The 20,093-nt window shown below is 22.8% G+C and overlaps 1 protein-coding gene across 2 annotated transcripts in view; it reads right to left on the bottom strand.

Moving 5' to 3' along the window:
* The window catches only part of LOC134834921 (GATA-binding factor C), a 57,001-nt gene that overhangs the window by 20,527 nt on the left and 16,381 nt on the right, over positions 1–20,093 (bottom strand). The window contains exons 2-3 of one of the 2 annotated variants that reach the window (XM_063849728.1): positions 13,067–13,519; positions 3,741–3,886 (exon numbers count right to left, since the gene is read on the bottom strand). In XM_063849728.1, coding sequence (XP_063705798.1) covers positions 3,741–3,886; positions 13,067–13,519 — 599 coding nt within the window. Of the gene's footprint in view, positions 1–3,731; positions 3,887–12,769; positions 13,520–20,093 lie in introns of both variants that reach the window. The other variant, XM_063849727.1, reaches the window with a different exon arrangement.

The following is a 20,093-nucleotide window of genomic DNA, read 5'->3' as shown; positions in this document are numbered from 1 at the left end:
TATTATTAAAACATATTTTTTTTTTTCAAAAATATTTAATTAAAAAAACTTTGGTAGAGGAAATAATCGACCTTGTTGTAAAGAAAAAAATAAATCTTGTCCTAATTCCCTTCGAAAAGTCAAAATTTAATCAGAAGAGAGAAAAGTAATCAAATTATAAATTAATTCCCAATGAAAGGGATTTACTTTCTTCCAAGTTTGCTGCTGGCAAAATTGTGGGAAGCACTTAATAAAAGGAGAAAAAAAAATTGAAGAAGAGGAAGATTAAATTCAACTTTAATCCTATTTGGTAACTTTCTTGCTTCTGTATGTGGTTCGTAATTTACCCGCAATTTACTGGCAAGGGCGAACAAACAAACAAACAAATTCTAGTTTAATCCTCATTCCATCTCGTTTTTTTTTTGCAATAAAGTTAAATTTTCTACTTGACTTGACGAATGACACAAAATCCTGCACATTTATTTATAGATCGATTTTTTTTTGTTCATCTTCTTCAATTTCTTTGCTTTTAGAGAGATCTACAAGGCATTATTTACCATTCAATCAATTTATTGGTGCTCAGCCACACACAAGCTGCTCGCATTCCGCAATTGACTGACAGACAAGCTTTTAAAATTGTAAGTTTCGTTTTTTGTTTGTTCATTGTTGCGTTGCGTTCTGACATTGATATTCGGATTTTTTTTTTCGTATGACTCAGAGATCCATTCAGCTGACTCAAGAAATTCAAGAAAAAAAAATTATTTGATGGATCGAATTTTTGTTTGTAGTTTAAAGTTTAAGCAGAAGGAGATTACATGGATCAACGAAAAAAAAATTTTATCACCAGCGGAGAACGTGCGTGCGTTAATTGCCTGTGGGAAAGAAAGAAAAGAGCAAGAAATCGCCGTTTGTTGTCGCTACTGTGATTCTTGAACCATTCATAATTAAATTATATTTCCCCGTTTGACGTAAAAAAAAATTCCATAAAAATCACAAGTGAATAAGCAGGCAAGGCAACCTTGTCTAAAAAGATTTAAAAATATAAGAAAAAAATATTTTTTTAACAACAACAATAAGCAACAACAAACAAGTTGAGAGAAGACGCGCGCGTAATAAATATTCAATTGTCACGATTTTTATGAACAGAGATTTTGACATTGAAACTAATTTTTGTGAGGTATATGGGATGAGATGCGATGACCGGTTGCGTGAAAAAATTCAGGAAATTCAAATATTTTTTTTATTTATAAATTTTTTTTGATTTAAAATTATTTTAAAAAATTTTTTAAAAATTATTCTGATAAAAAAATTAATTTAAATTTATTTATTTAAAATTAAAGATTTTTTTAATTTTTATTTAAAATTAATTTTAATTATTTTTTTTAAATATTTAAAAAAATAATTTATAAATTAATTAATTATTAATTTATTTAATAATAAATATAATTTTTATTATTTAAATAAAAAATTATGATTTTTATGCTAAAATTCAGAAAATAGCGAATTAAACTATTTAAAAAAAAAAATTTAAGAAAAATTAAATTTCCATTAATTTTTTAATAAAAAAAAATGAATTAAAGTTGTTAATATGTAAAAAGCATTAAAAAAGATTAACATAATTTGAATAATGAAAAAAAATATTAATTAATTATTTTTAAAACTACAAAAAGAAAAATTGTTAAAAAAAAATTTAAATGGAAAATTAATTAATTATATTTAAAATAAAAAAAAAATTAAATTAAATTATTTTTATTTAAATTAAATTAAATTAAAAAATAATTAATTTATTTAAATTTATTAAAATATAATTTTTTTAATACAAAAAAATATTTTTTTATTTTTATTTATTAAAATTTTCATTGAAAATTGTTTTAAAAGAAAGATTTTAATCAAATTTTAATTAAAAAAAATAATCGAAATTTCTAAGAAAAATTAAATTAATTTCAAATCGATCAATTTTTTAACTCAAAATCAACTTTAATTTCCTCAAAATGATTAAAAACCATCAAAAACCCCGCAAAACTGACAATTTCTTAACAACCTTTGAATGAATTGTCATTTTCGCTTCTTATCTTCATAATAACCGGCGATAACTTGTATACGAGACACTTATCACATATTCCAATAATTAACCGATAGTAATCAATAACCTTCGAATTTTTGCCAAAAAATGATAAAACTCGAATCTTATCACTTGCAAAAAATAAAAAAAAATAATTTTTATTATTATCAGGAATTTCTTCCGTTTGTTTGTTATTTTTATACCACACACACGAACACCCTTAAATGGAAAAATTTTATTTTTATTTTTTGGATCAAAGTTCGTTATTTTTCGATGCCGTGCTATTTGGCAATTTAAATTCGGGGAATTGTAAAAATTTCTTTTAATAGATTGGATTGCTCATATGACGAAAATTGTTCAATGAACTCGATTTTTTATGATTATTTCATGTGTTATTGACTTTTTTTTTTTGGCGAAGAGGTGAATAAACTGAACCCCTTTTCCTGTTAATTTTCCAAAAAAATAAAAAAAATTCACAGGGATCGTCAAGTAATTTTTTTTTTGATGAGAAGACGAGTTATTGACATCACATATCGTCGTTTTAACTGCAATATCGGTATGCAAGACAATTTTGTTTAACAAGGTTTTGCCCCTTTTTCGAGTTTCTTGCGTGTTTTTCGCTCACATGATACTTGAGCATGCACGTCGGGAGATGCGGCGGAGGGCGTTTTCGTCTCGTTTCTCATCAAAATTAACGTCGTCGCTGAGGATGATGAGAAATCAAATTTTGTGATATCCTGTCAATATTATTTGTAGCGAGGCAGTAATTATGTTTGTTCAAGACGAAAACACCTGTAAGTGAACGGAATGCAAATAAATTGAGCACATGAACTTGACTTGGATGTGAGACGACGACGACGACGTTCTGTCGATATAACACAAAAAGGTACACGTACTTAATAATACTTAATAATTATTATTAAAAGTTAATGTCGTGGGAAATTATGCACTACAGTCACAAGTAACGAACGAAAAAACAAACATCACACGTATTTGTTTTGTTTTTTTATCGTCGTGAGTCAACCTTTAACTTTGCATGTATTAACGGTGGGTGTGTAATGAGTGACGATTTTTGCTTTTAAGATGAGTGAAAAAAATTATCTTATAAAAAAAATTATTTTTGAAATTTTAAATTATTTATTTTTTTTAAAAAATTTAATTATTTTTTAACTTTAAATATTTTGATAATTTTTAAAAATTTAATTTAAAATAATTTAAAAAAAATTATTTAATTAAAAAAATTAATTTAATTTAAAAATAATATTTTTTATATTATTAATTAAAATTTATTAATTTAAAATTTAATTTTAATTTAATTTAATTTATTTTTTTTTTTTTTTATTTAATTAATTAAATAATAAATAATTTTTTAAAAATAAATTTAATTATTTTTTATATTAATTTCTAATAAATCAAAAATTATTTAAAAAAAAATATAAAATCAAAATGAGCAAAAAAATATTTTTACAATTATTTTCTTTAAAAATTTTTTTTAAAAATTTTTTTAATAATTTTTTTTCTAAGATTATTTTTAATAATTTTTCCTAAAGATGAAAAAAATCTACCCATCAAAAAAAATTATCTTTTAAAATTATTTCCTTAAAAAATTTCGTTAAAAGACAATTTTTTGCTAAATTTTCTAAGAAACTTGCGAAAAAACATCAATTAGTGATAAAAAAATGATAATTACTTTACTCACCAGTCTTCTCTTCGGTTTGATAAGGGGTCGATTTTGTCCGTTCATTTTGTAGTACAAGCCACAGGCGTTGCATAAATAGTGTCCGGTGCCATCTCTTCGCCACAGCGGCGTTGATGTTGCGCCGCAATTCACACATTCTCGACCTTCTGTAAGAAAATATTTGAAAAAAAAAATCGAATTGATTAGAAAACGAGTTACTTGATGATTTTTAGACTTCATCACAACAGTTTGTCAAATCACGACGAAACGAATGACGACGACGACGAAGACCCCTGTTGTGATGTTTGTGACGATAGATGATGACGATGTCGATGGTTATTTAATCAATTACGAGTGAGTTGGTTTAACGGGTGAGTTTGGGATTTTATTTTGACATCAGGTGAAAAAAGTTACAAGTGTCAAAATTTATTTAAGGTTTAAATTTATTTAATTTTAATTTAAATTAATTTTTCAATTTAATTTTATTTAAAAATTTTAAAATAATCAAATTTTAGCAATTTTTATTTATTTTTTTTTTTTTTTTTGTAAAAAAAAATATATTTTTTTATTGACAAAAGTTTAAGTTAAAATTTGACATTTGTCAATTAATTGTCAAAATTGTGGCAAAATAATTTCCTGAACTCATCCATTGAATTAAACTTATCGTAATTGATAAAAATCAATGACAGATGTCAAAATTTTATTAAAAACTAAAATAGATTTTTTGTTTTAATTTTAATAATTTTTTTGACATCTGTCAACTGTCAAAATTAAAATTTTTATTTTTTTTATATTTTTTTTTTTAATTTTAAGTTTTTTTATAAATAAAAAATTAGTATTAATTAATTGATTTAAATGTAAAATAATTTTTTAAGATAAAGTAATTTTAATAAAAGTAATTTTGACAGTTAAAAATTTGACGTTTAATTTTCAAAAATTTCAAATTTAAAAAATTTATTTTTTTTATAATTTTTTGAACAAATATAAGGAATTTTATCTAAAAGATTACTTTTAAATTACTCCAAAAGAAAATTTTTATACCTGTCAAAAAATTCAAAATGTCAGATTTTTGACAGGTGTCAAAATTTTTGACTTTTAATCTTTTTTAAATAATTCAGAAGCAATTTTTAAAATTTTTTTTTGACATAAACATTAAAAAAATGTAAAAAAAATTATAAATTCTTGAATTTTTGAAAATTAAAAAAAAATTAAAAATTAAACGTCAAATAAACGTCAAAAATTTTAAAATGTCAAAATTACTCTTATAAAAATTAATTTCTTATTTAAATTAATTAATTAATATTAATTTTTTATTTATAAATTATTCCTAACGTAAAGTTAGTGAACCAAAGAAGGAGACAAGAAACACAAAATATCAAATTTCTTAATTTTCATTCGCGCGTTTTTATTTTCTCGCATGTTTAAAATAAAAAAAAAACAAACAAAGACAGTAGTTGTGTCTTTTCTGGTTATTACAACTTGACATGTAAAAACATTGCTGGCAGCGATTTAATTCTTTTTTTTCTGTCTCTTTTAAAAGCAAAAGCAGAAAATCGACAGGTGAAGAATCGACGGATATTGGATTATTATTTTTTTCTTACATTCATGAAGTCGTCGAAGGGAACAATAGATTTTTAGGCGTTCACCTTTATGATTATGTTTTTAAATTAACTTTTTTTTTCTTCTTCTTTTCCATTCAAAGAAGCTGCTGCTGCTAAATTTCATGTGGGAGTGATGATTTTGTAAAAAAAAAAATAAATTTTATGTCTCACGTGAGCTTCTTTGCTTTGTAAGGTGCTTCCAATGACCTTGTTACTTTTTTTTTTTTTGGTTGCGTCATATGTTAATCAAGGGGAGGTGGGGCAATTCGTGATCTCTCCGTAGAAGAGGGATTTTTAGTTCCGGTAGTGTTCGCGCGGGTTTTTTTCTCATCGCGCGCGTTTTTCCTGAGAACCAAGTGAATTCTAGTTCAGACAATGATTAATGGCACTAAATTAATTTTTTATTGAGACAACGTCGTAAAACAAATAAATATTCAGATTCTTCTTAATTTTATTCGAGATTTTTTTTGGATGTCTCTTCTTCGCTCTTCGTCTTTTTTTTTTTTTTTTGAATAAATTCAAAAAATTTAAAAATTCTATGATGATAAAAAAAACGACAACGAGATAAATATCTAGCTACCTGCGACGATTTTATCGTGAGATAACCCCAAAGATCACATTTATCTTGTAAATCAACAAACAAAAGTTATGATGATGTGTTGAGATCTTTTTCTCCGTTCCTCGATGAATAATCGCGTGTGAAGTAAAAATTTGACACCGATGCAATCAATTTTTTTGCATTTAATAAAAAAATTTAAAATTTTACGATGAGAACTTCTTTTGCAATAAAATTTTATTATCTAAGAATTTTTCTTGACCACACGCACTTTTTTTTTGTTCAACTTCGCACCTTGTTGCTCGAACAAAATAGTCGTCATAAAAAAAAATGAATCCTCAGAAAATCTCATTTATTATGCGCGCAACATATTTAATTGCTACCGTAATCACTTTCATGGGTGTCCGTGGCATGGCTTCACTTTCATATACAATGTTAATAATAATAATTATTATTAAACACAAAATTGCGTGATCTTTGATGTGAAAATGTGTATTTATGAATACAAAAAATGTATGAGTGAGAACCTTTTTGTATTTTTTTTAGTACAAGTTTATATGTGAATAATAAACAGGCAGCGCAGAAAGATTATCTTTTTTGATTGATACATCGTCATTTATCTAATGCCGTCTTTTTTCAGTGATATTCATCACGGGTTTCGCATGAAAAGTAGCGGCAAAGAGTGTTAAATAAAGGTAGAAGTGATTGGGGAAAGTGTTTCATGTTAAAAAAATTTGTAGAATTTATTAATTTTTAGTTAAAATTAGAAAAAAAAATATTTTTGAATTTTTAACCGTCAATTTTTTTGAAATGACATTTAAAAAAATTATTTAAAATTTTTCTTTATATTTAATTTTATTTTAAATACAAAAATTATGTTGCAAAATTATTTATTTTTAATTAAAATATTTATTTTGAATTTTAAAATAAAAGAAAAATGATCAAAAGATGATTTTCAAATTTTTAACGGACACTTTTTAAATTGACATTTACAAATTTTTGAATTTTATTCAATTAAATGTAAATTTTTAAATTATATTTTTATTATTTTTTTGCATTTTTATGTTTAAAAATAATTATTTTTTAATTTTTAAATATTATATTTAAAAAAAAGGTTGAATTAGTAAGAAGGCGATTTTCAAATTTTAAATTATTATTTTTTTGATTTTAAATTTTAATTCTTAAATTTTTTGGTTAATTTTAATTTTTTTTTTACATTTGCTATAAATTATAAAAATTTTTAATTATTTCTTAAAAATTTCGAAAAATGGTTTGAATTAGCAAAGAAGCGATTTTCAAATTTTTAATATTTAAAATTTTATTTTTAAATATTTTTTTCTCATTTTCTGTACCTATTTATTTTATTAAAAATTAATTTTACTCATTTTCATAAAAATTAATGAATAAATGTTAATTTGTATAAAAATATTTAATTTAAAAAAAAAGAAAATTTTAAAATCGCTTTCTTACTAATTCAATTTTTTTTTAAATTTAATATTAAAAAAAAATTAAAAATATTTTTTCAACATTAAAAATGAAGCAATTTCTAAAATTGCTCCATCCTAAGTACCGTCCATCGTAGACAAAATATTATATTATGAAAAAAAAAGATGATATACATTACAAACGCGCGATAAAATCAGTAAAAACTGTTAATATGACGTTTTATACCCCACAAAACGACATCACTTTGCATATAATGTACTTTTTTTTTGTATAAAATGTTAACACGATAAAAATGATCATAAGTCATATTTTTGCCTCGCAATTTTCTTTCGTATACGTTTCGTTTCGGGAGCAGCAGCAGCAGAAAAAATAAATAAATTATGTTATGATTTTTCCTGCTACGAGAGAGATAAAAATCTGTTTTGTTTTATTTCTCTTTTTTTTGCATGAAAAGTCTGAAGTGTTAAAATGAAGCCACCTACAACAATTTTTTTTTGATCATTTCATGCAAAAACCCATCCCTGGTTGTAGTTGGAAAAACACAAAAAAAAAACGCAAGTGTGGGTAACATTTTGTTAAACATCGCAAAAAACAATTAAGAATTAACACCTGCGCTTACGTGTTTCTTGTATTTCCATGTCTGTTGCTCAAAAAGAGCTTGCTAAATGATTAAAGCTTGTTTAAAAAAAAAAACAAAATTTATAAATAAAAATATATGAAGAAGTTGCGAAGATTTTTTTTTCGTAAAATAAAGAAAAAAAACGAGAGACATGTTTTTAATGATGCAAAAATTGGTGACACAAGCAACAAACAAGGCAGCAGCAGCTTAATGTACTTTGAGAATTCAGGACCCAAATACATTTTAATTATCATCGTTTTTCACACATTTATTTTTTTTATATATATTTTGTACCCACGACAATCTGACTTATTGTTTTAAATAAATATTTTAATTGTTTCTTATTATTTTTTTTTACGTATATACGTTAAAATATATATGTTAAAAAAATAATAATAATGTTGAAGAAATACTCAGAAATTTTTGTTAATTATCTTGTGTTGTGCCAGTTTTCTTTTTTTTTAACCATCATTATCATCATCATCATCATCATTATAAAAATATAATTATATTATTATTATGTTTATATATAAAAAAGTGCGATATGTGCGTTATTTTATATTATTTTGTATTAATTTTATAAAAATATATATGTTTAATATAATCATTAGCAAAAAAGTGTTAATATTATAAGCATTGAAGAACAACATCAAACACATCAACCATAGAATTTTTTTAAAATTTTGATAGATATTTTTTAATTTTTTTAGACATATAGACACAATGTGAGTTATTAAATAATAATAAATAAAAAAAAATAATATTAAAATATTTATTAATAATTTTATTTATTTTTTTTTTCATTTTTTATAATTCCAATATTTTATAAATATTTTTAATTTATTTCTTAATAAAATTATTAATATTAATAATTAATAATTATTAATTAATATTAATAATTTTATTAATAAATAAATTTAAAATATTAGAATTATAAAAAAATAAAAAAATAAATAAAATTATTTTTATCATTTTTTTATAATCAAGTTAATAAAAAATAAATATTAAAAAAAAATAAATAAATAATAATATACATAACATATATATTTAAAAAAAATAATGTTAATAAATAATTAAATAAAAAGTTTTCACATATTTCTTTATTTTGCATTTTTGTTGCGGTCTCGCATTATTTCAAAATTATTTATTTATTTAAAAAAAAATTGTTTAAATATCTTATATAACTTTAAATTTTTAAAGTATATTATATATGTTTAAATTTGTAGTCCTTATATTATTATTATTATTTTATTGTCAAGTTTCTTTTTTTTAAGTCAAGTAAATATCACACAACGCACAGACACGCGGATTGTTACATATTTTATGTTTTACGTTTATTTTACTTGCTTGTAAATAATGTTATGCATGTTTCACATTCCCTAATAACAGCATGTTTGTACGTTTAAATATTTTGTTTCACAATATTCAACATTTTCTTTGGGCTTTAGGGATTTTTTTTTATATATACAAAATTTTATATATGTTGCTTGTTTGTAATTTTGTTCGATATATTTATAATAAATTGTTTTGTTCTCTCTGTTTATATTTTTTTCTCTTCCTATTATTATTATTATTTTTATTTTATTTTTATATTTTTTTTTTAATCGAGTAAAACACAAAAAATATTTTTTTTTATTTTTTGGCAAGAGACAATTGTAATCGTGTCCTTTAAATTTATAATTAGCATGTTCCCTTGTTGTTCGTATATGTTATGTTATTTTGTCGTAACATATATAACATATATAATATATATAAAAAAGGAATGAAAAAAAAAATATGTTTAATTCGCAAAGTTCAGAGCACATCATTAAATACGTTTTGTTTTACTAGAAAGAGGACAACAAATTTTTTTTTTTATTTTTTCTTTAATATTATATATATTTATATATAAATATATATGATAAAAAAAGAATGAAACGAATTAACAACAAGAACAACAAGACAGAGGCAGTTGTCTTATTTTATTATTATTTAAGAAAAAAAAGACACAAAAACACAAGAAAATGAGAGAGAAAGAGAAACTGTCCCCGCATCTGACCGGTGTCTACGATTATTATTATTACATATGTCTCTACACATAAAATATGTATGTTATACACAGACAACACACGACATCAGTTATAAATTGGTCTGAGAAAAAAAAAATTATACAAAATTCTGGAAACTGTCACATGAAAATTATGTCCTCTGTTAAACACTAAATTCTTATGTTTTCTCTCTGTTTTTATGCTTTTTTTTATTTATTTTATTATTTTTGTTTTAGTCTACCTGTAGAAATCTCAGGTGAGACTTTTTAAACTCACGCGAAGGATTTTTGTTAATTTTTTTTTTAATTTATTTCCTGCCCTCTGAGGAAAGGACTTTACAGGATTTCTTCAATATTTATTAAAAAATCGAAAAAATACGTAAAAATTTCTTCTTTGTGTTAAAAAAAAGAAGAAAAAAAAAGTTAAAATTTGGACAATAAAGACACAGCTTGTTACTATTTTTTTTTATTTTCTAGTCTCGGGTTTGTTTTAAAATTTATTGCCTACTTTTTTATTATTTTAGGTCTCGTTTAGTTTTATTATGAATGGCTTGTGTCTTTTTTTAAATTAAAATAAAAATTTTTTTATATAAAAACACAAAACTATTGTTCTGCTGGCCTCATTCAAGAACAAAAAACAATAAATGCATGGCGTCAATGAGAAGACAGACACTTGTTACCTTTTGGAGTCGTCCCTGAGTGAATTTTGTCACTCAAGTGATTTTTTTTTATTTTTAGAAAATTTTTTAAAAAATCGATAGAAACTTTCTCAAGGTTTGACATGAACTTTTAACGACAAGTGCGCTTGAAAAAGCGAATAAAGTCACGTTCGATGGCGTTACAAAGTAAATATTTTTTAATTAATAAAAAAAAATCGAATCTCGGTGGTCCATTATCTTGCCCGGATAATTTCTCTGAATGAGACAAATAAATGACCTTCTTAGCAGGCGAACGGGTTGTCGAGCCATACAAATGTCATGTCAATTCAATTTTAATTTTCATGTGTGTTTGTTTCCTTTTCCCTTTTTGCATATTGAAAATACAAAAAAAAAACGTCGGTTTGAGGCCCATAAGGTAATTTTTTTGTACAAATGGACAGAAAAATTAATGCAAATCTCTGTCGTCTCTTTTTTCCGTTGTGGCGTTTTTTTTATTGTATTATTCTCGGTATTTTACGTTACGAGTACGAACAATAATGGATTTTTTTTTCGTATAAATATTGTTATTGTAGGTTTATTATAATGACGTTGGAACGAAAAATAAAAAAGAAAAATACAAGCAGCTAGTGTTGCTACTTGAAACAATACCTTTTAATGAAAGTCGTTATTAAAGTGCAGTTTTTTGTTGAGTTGGAATGGAGGACGAGCCCACTAAGGTGGTCAAAATGTTTTTTTTTTAATATTAATTGGTGAGTAGAAAAATATTTTTCTTTATAATTTATCACAAGTTTTTCATTTTTTAATTTTTTTTTCTTTAAATTTAATTAATTTTTTTTAATCAATTTTTTTATTATGATATATTTTCTAAATTAAAAAAAAAAACCAATGTAAATTTAATAAAAAAAATTATTTTTTTTTTTTATTTTTGACTTTTAAAAATATAAAATTTCAAAACTTTTTTATAAAATTTAATTTTAAATCCAATATTAATTTTTCATTATTTTCATAATTTATTTATTAATTAACTAATTTTTAAATTTATTTTTTTCATATTTTATATTGTTCAAAATTTAAAAAAAACAATTTAATTTAAATTTCATTTAATGGATTAAAAAATTATTAATATTTTTTTTTTTTATATATTTAAAATAAAATTTTTAAAATTTATTGTTCAATTTAAATATTTTATTTAAAATATTTTCATCAATAATAATATTAAAAATTTAATTTTATTATTATTTTAATTTTTTTTTCATTTTAGTTTTATTTAACTTTTTTTTATTTTGTTTCTTTTTAATATCCATGATTTTTATCGAATGATATTTTTAAAAAATAAAAAGTTTGATGAAAAGAAAATATATTTTTTGTGAAATATTTTTTTTTTACTTTTTTATAATTTAAAAAATAAATATTATATCATTTTTTATTGAAAATTGATTTTTTTTAAATTTTTTTACGGAATAAATTTTTTTCATTAAAATTTTGTTTTTTTTTTAAATTTAAAAACCAATATTTGAAACAAAATAAAATATTATTTGATTATAAATTTTAGTCCAAAATAATTCTTTCATAATTTTAATTATTTTTTTTATGTTTTTTTTTTTGTAAAATTTAATTGAATATTTTTTTTTGTTTCTTGACAATTTATTTAAATAAATTTTTAATTCTTAAATTTTTTATAGATTTAATTTTTTAAATTTTTTAAATATTTTTTTTAATAAAAAAAAATGTTAAAAATAAATTTTAAATATTTTTTTTTAAATTTCAGTTTATTTTTTAATTTAATTATATTAATTTTTTATATGAATTTTTTTTTTTAGAAAATAATTTTAATCTTCGTAATTCTTAATTTTTCATAGAAATATGTCAAAATTTCGTCAATAAATGAATAAATTATTATTCGAACACCAAGTGCAAAAACACTGACAAAACAACAAGATAAAACATCATGGTGCTCAGATTTAGTTTTGTGAGAGAGACAACAACATCAATGCAAAATTAATTTATTTTTTGTGAAAGCTTTTTAATTTTTTCGTTAATTAATTATTTCAAAAATAATCAAATAAAAAGGTTAAAAGCTAAAAAAAATCATAAAAAAAATAAAAATAAATGGAACACCCACACCGTGTCCAATATATCTTACCAGCACTCGTTCTCGCTTTGGTACGTTGTGGCTTCGTGTTATGCGGGCTCATTTGGGATCGGGCATTCGCCTGGAATGCACTGCTCGTTTGATGGTAATTGCCATAACTGTCATACGCACTCGCATACGCAGACTGATGCGCATCAAACAAACTCGACGCACTCGAACTATTATTGTTATTACTGTTATTATTCGAGGAGCTTGTCGTGTTATTATTGTTCTGGCTGTTGTTGTTATTATTATTGTTATTACTATGATTGGTGGTTTGATGTTGTTGTTGTTGCTGTTGATGCGTACCTTCGCGCTGTTTGGGCGCCGCGGCTCCTGTGTTGCCGCCATTTCCGCCGCCGCTGTTGCCGTTCGTCAAACACGGCTTGATATCCAGTCCGCAGCTGCCAGTGTCTCCGGTGAGCGCCGAATTGCTCGTCACCTGCGCCTGATGCATGAACGCATTGACGGCGGCTTGATACTCGAGCGGTCCGGTTTGTACTGAGTCAGGTGTGGAGTCTTTTGGCGGCGTCGGCGGAAACGAGAACAAGTGTTGCCCGCTCGACGTTTGACTACTTTGGAGGGCGGCAGCGGCTTGACTAACTTTCTCCTGCGGATCTTGCGGGCATGCGAACGGGCTGCCCCACGCACTCGACGAGCCGAGCGACTTGGGCGGTTCCGCGCTCAACCATGGCAGCGGCGCGGGAAAATGTGGCCTGCACATTTGCGGTGAAACATGCGACGATGGCATTCTAGAAGCTGCTGCAAGGAAGCAAAAAAGAGATGCAAGAAGGCATTATTAATGTGTCAAATATTGCTTTATTATCATAAATGGGTGTACAAAAGGGAATTTATCATCGCGCGTGTATTTGCGAACAAAAAAAGGTAAAAATGCAGAAAAGGTGTGTAATTTTAAACAATAACAATACAACAAAAAATTTAATAGATGAAAATTATGCGTGTAAAAAAAATGTGCAATGCATCCAAATATTCTGCCATGTAATTTTACAGATACATCATAATCTAGCCGATGGCCAAGATTATTAAATTCCCTCTTTTATACTCGGGATTTCTTGCATATAGTAGCAGACGACGATCTCCGTTATAAAAATAAAATATATCGCGAATACCTAACAGCGAATAAAAATTTTCATGCAAAAAATCCCAATAAAATATTATTATATTATATTATTATGACTCTTTTTTCCCCGGCAAAATATTCTTTTTTTTTATTTTTTCAACCGGATTGTTCATTCACATAAATATATTGATTATTGTAATTATCCGTGTAATATTGTGCTTAATATTAAAATATATATATATTCTATAAAGGCCAATGGACTCGAAAAATGAACACATATCACACAAATTGTCCATTTATCCATTTTGCATGCAAGATGTTTTTTTGCGAAAAGTGCGAAGTTATGACTTTTTTTCGCTGGAAGCATCAATCTGGAGACAAATTATCATTTATTCGTATTTAATATTGCTGCAACTAATGTTTAAGTTGGGATATTATGAGTAATAATGACGGTATTTTTGATTTTTTTTACTTTGATATGTTTTTTTTTATTTTTTTAGGTGATGTCAATATTGAAAATTTTCCAAATAAAACAAAAATTTTAAGATGACTTCAAGAGTAAAATTTTTAAAAAAATTATTTCAATTAATTCAAACCAAGCAATATAATTATAAATATATATAATATATTATAATATAAGTTATAATAATATTATTATTTATTATATTATATTTAATATATATTATTATAATATTAAAAATATAATATATAAATAATATATTATATAATATTTCAAAAGTTAATTATTAAATCGAAGTTTCTTTATTTTTTAATATTTTGTACTGAAAATAATTAAAATTTCATGTTTAATAATAATTTTTTTTTATTTTTTAATAAATATCATATTATATATTTTTTTTATAAAAAAAAGTTTCATACTAAAATTATGTTTTTTAAAAAATTAAAAATTTAGAATTAATATATTCATTTATAAAACAAAATTTTATGCCAAAATAATTTTTTTAACAATTCAAAATTAAAAAAAAATAATTAATTTTATATTTTTTATTAGTTTATGATTAATTTATAAACTAAAATATATTTTATAATAAAAATATTAAAAATATATATTTATTATAAAATAATATATATTTCATTATATTTAGTAATTCATAACTTTTAATATTATTTTTATACAATTTCAGTAAAAAATTACAAAACTTCCTTAAATGGCATTAAACATCGTCCATTTTATACTAAAGGCGCTATAATGTCTGCCGTGTTTAAAAAATAAATTTATAAAAAAAAAATTATTACATAAAAGAATAACATTTATAATAATAATCATATGAAGAGTTGGCGAAGACTTGCGAAGAAAAATAAAATATATTAAGTGAACGCGAAGAGAAAAAAAAAGTTATGCCATTATAAATGTTCCCTTTTAAAGTAAAGAGGTGAGAATTTTTCTTATTTATTATATTTTTATTTATTTATTTACTCGTTTCTTTTTTTTTGTAGTTAACTAAAACTCAACATATATAATATATATGTTGTATAAATATGTTGGATTGTTTGAAAGATAGACGCTCGAGATAACGCAAAAGAGAAGAAAAATACTGAATTTTTATTATTTCTCACTGTCTGAACTCCGGTTTTCAACGCGCGATAGAAATAAAGTGTAACAAGTGTAAATGATAACTTTATGCATAAAATACGGAAAAAAAATATACAAACTGTCATTCTGATTATTTTAACACATTTGTACGCCATGTAACACATAAAACGAGTCGAGTCCAATCGTTACCGGCTCTCTTATGTCTTTGTTGTATAAATAAATTAAATTACATTCTCAAGATCAGTATTGGTCCATTTTTCTCGCGCACTCTCGTTTATATATATTTATATATGTTGTATAAGACGTACAAACATTATGAATTTTAATGTGTGTATTTTTAGCGTGTCATGAATCGTGATCTTCGTGGATGCTGTATAAACGTGTATTTAAACAGTAGGAAAAAAAACAAAATGAAATAAAAAAAATACTTCCAAAAATATATTTTTATTATTTTTCATTATATATAAGTAAGTTATACATATTTATATCCATGAAAACGAAATGATATATTCTGACACTAATCTTTTCAGTTACACACAGTTAATTTCAAAATGGAAATCTACCACGCTAGACCAGTCAAGCCACCAGAGTTGCTTGTCATGAGTTGTCTGTTAAATTTTGTATAAATAAGCTCCGGCTCTCTCGACAATGTTGAGGTAGTTGTTGTAATAAAAATAAAAAAATAATAAAAAAATGAATGTGTAACAATGATGTGCGTTCAGAAGCGAATTTTTTCTGTGTTTTCTGGTAATTACGGTAAATTGTTACAAATTGTAGTTCCATTGTACGCTTACACTGCATTAACATACAAACAAAAAGCAATTCTCCAGAGTAAAATATATGCGTTAGATAATAATAATTAAAAAAAAAGAACTAACATTTAACCTTGTTAAACGTAGAGAAATATTAAACGGTAACAAAAGTTATTTAATAAAACAAAATAAAATCGCATCGACCTTTAAAAAAATTTTTTTTCTGTTATTTTATTTTATTTTCATGCAAGATCAAATTATCGATATATAATGAAAGATAATGATTGGAACGTGGAAGTGATTTATGTTGCCCAATAATTATATATTTGTTCCTTTGGCATCTTCGGTCCGTCGTCGATAACATACATAGATTATTATTAATACTCGTTTGATTGTTACTGATATTTTATTATTTATACATTTGTGTACAACAAATAGACATAATAGGTTGTAATGCTATAAAATTACATTTAATTGAAATATAATCTCATGTTATTATGAAGAAAAGAAACAAATATATTGTAATAATTGGGTTAACGAAGCGCGATTGTTATCTTTGCAGAGGTGAAGACAAGCTACTGTCAAATTAGTTTGCCAAAAATTATGTGTTATATTTTTGAATTTGTATGAAAAATATATATTTTTATTTTATTTTAATGTTAAATATTTAATAATTTTTAAAATATATGTTTTTTATTTATAAAATAATAATTTATATGAAAATGCGTTAAAAATTTAAATGAAAGAAATAAAAAAAAATACTGAAAAATACATTTTTTATAAATAAAATAAAATGTATATTATTTTTAAAATTATTATTTTTTTATATATTACATAAAGTATATAAAATTTTTGTATAATTTTATGATTTAAATATATAAAATAATTATTGAATTTTAAAAAATGTGGTTTTTGTTAACTTAAAATTAAAAATTTTGAAAGCAAAATAAAATTTTAAAGAATTGAAAAAAATAAATTGAATTAATTTTAAATAAATAAAATTATTTTTATGATTAAAAAATATTAAACGAAAAATGTATTAAAATATTTTTTAAAAAATTAATTATTTTATTTATTAAATTAATTAAATATTTTTAATAGTTATTTAAAAATACTTTAGTAAAATATTTTAAACGAATTTAGATTTCTAAAAAATCATTTTTAAGAAATATATATTTTTTTAATAAAATTAATCTTTTTAATTTTTAATCTTTATTATCTTTAATTTTAATATTTTAATTTTTTTAATTCAAATTAAAAATAATAATAATTTTTTTTTATTAAAAAGCTATATTTTGTATTAAAATTTAATTTTTTAAAGCAATAAAAAAAATAAAGTTATTAAATTTTATAAAGTTATTATAAAAAAGTTAAAATTAAAGTTATTAAAAGTTATTATAAAGTTATTAGTTTCAAATACAAAATATTTTATTTTATAAAATTTTAAAAAAATATGAAAATAATCATTATAAAGAAATATTTTAACAAAATCATTTAAGTTATTTTTTTGTAAAATTTTTATTAAAAAATATATTTTGTATTAAAATATATTTTTGTATTTTTTTTATAAATAAAATTTATAAATAAATATTTAATAAAAATTTTATTAAAATATAACTTTATAAAAATTGATTTTTAATACAACATATAGCTTTCTAATAAAAAAAAATATATAAAATTTATTATTTAAAAAAAAAATTAAAATTTAAAATTTTACAAAAAATATTTAAAAATTATTAATATTACTAATTTAAAACATTAAAATATTTTTTTTTTCAAATAAATCCAGAAAATAATAACTTTATTACTAAAATGGACCACAAAGAGCCGTGTGGCGTAACACACATTCGTAAGATGTACATAATTAATAATTTTAATAATACAACCCATGCAGCGTATTTAACATGTAAATATACTGGAGTGACATCTAACACCTTCATTCATTTATTAGTTTGCTTTTTTTTTCTTGTTTATCATTGATAAATATTGTCATACGCTCTAACCAGTGGTGGACAAACAAAACAGAAATTATGAATGATGTTATTACTATTATATTTATTGTTTGTCTTGACAGTGTCAAATTGGCGCGAATTATGTGAATATTTACATCTGGTCATTATTATTACTATTTTTCCTTTTTTCATTCATTTTTATATATTTTACGCGAATGTAAGATATATAATTATCATACATCGTAACTAACAATAGAATTGAGTTTTATTATGATGATTATTTTTTTTTTTATAAAAATTTATATTTTTTTTTTTTATACGAAAACCTGTCTGTCTGTCTTTTTTATTTTTTAGAATTGAGTTCAGTCCAGACTTGTGCATAATATTAATTTTTATATTTCTTTAAAAAATAAAGAAAGAAAGAAGAAAAAATGTATGTTACGAGAAAAGATTCACCTGCCGGTAGTGAGTGAGTGATATAATGATTGCTCGTACACACATTTAATATACATTAAAAGGAAATATATAACAGTAGATTTTTTTCTTTTCTTTTATTTTTAGAGCCAAGTACTAAATAATATATGAAACACACGCGTTTTTGGCTCCGATGAGCTCATGAATTTTATTGAAGTGTGCCACGATGCACCTGCTTAGGTCTCCCTTAACATAAATTTTTATTTTTTTGAGAAACAGATGAAAGTAAAATTGTCAGCTGATTTGATAAGACAAAAAATGACGTAAAAAACGGAAAAACAAATAAATTTGTGCACGCAAAAAACTACAAAGTAATAATAATAAATTAAAATTATTATTATTTTTTTGTATATTATTAATAAATATATATGTTATATATATAAAACAGGTTAACAGCCCTTCGAGCGGTTCCATTCACCCCCTTTCAATTCCATAAGTGCATCTGGCTAGAAACACAAAAACAATGCCGCAATATAGCTGTTTTATGCAAATTTGGTCGACTTTTGAATAAAAACGCTGCATTTGCATGGAATTTATATATACATTGGAGGCCAGTCATCATCAACATCATCATAGTGCAACATTTTAATTAATGTAAAAATATCAACTTTTTGTTGTTCTTTATTTATTTGTTTTGTATTTGCTCACTTCTTGCGTTTTTTGTTGTTGTTGTTGTTGTTTTTGTAAAAAATAGTTAAAATATAATGCAAGCACTGACAAGCTCTCTCACTGACAATCACAATGAATTTTATAGTTTTATGTGAGTGTGTTGTGCAGCGGAAATTCATGCAAGAGCAGTGTTGTTTGGTGCGCAAAATTTATTTTTATATGCAAAAAAAAAAAAATGGTATTTGCACATAGACAATAAAATACGAAAAAAAAAAATAATAATAAAATGTAACTGTTGTGCATAAGGAGGAAAAAAACGAATAAATTTTAACTTGACTTTTTTTTTCGTAAAATATTTATTTTTTAAAGTAATAAAGAAACACTTCCGGATCTTTACAAGTTGGTACAAAATGTGTCCAGTGAACTTTGATTATTATTTTTTTTTTGTTGTTGTAAAAAAAATTATCAGACGAGATCTAAACACCTGTAGCGGTCTTTGATCAATTACTCTGATCGTGGTTTGACAAGTTATTTGAATTTAAATAATAATAATAAAAAAATAGAAAAAATGTATATCTTGAATAAAATATTATTTTTTTGTTTATTATTTGTTTGTGTAGAAACATTAATAAATAATGTCTGAGACAAATTGTTGTCTTTTGTATAAAATAATATAATAAATAAATATTTATTTATTGCAATTTTTATTATTTTTCATGTTAATGTTTAATATTTGTTTTGTTTTTATATATTATTTATTTATTTTATATATGTTAATATTTTTTATAAAATTTTTATAAAAAATATTTAAAAATTATATTATATTTATAAATGTTAATATTTTTTATAAAATTAATAATATTAAAAAATATATAAAAAACATTATATATATATTTAAAAATAATTTTTTTTA

The sequence above is a fragment of the Culicoides brevitarsis genome, chromosome 3 (genome assembly GCF_036172545.1).
Source record: "Culicoides brevitarsis isolate CSIRO-B50_1 chromosome 3, AGI_CSIRO_Cbre_v1, whole genome shotgun sequence".
In the NCBI taxonomy this organism is placed as follows: Eukaryota; Metazoa; Arthropoda; class Insecta; order Diptera; family Ceratopogonidae; genus Culicoides; species Culicoides brevitarsis.
The sequence above is the reverse complement of the archived record's forward strand: the minus strand, read 5'-3'. Positions and strand labels throughout refer to the sequence as shown.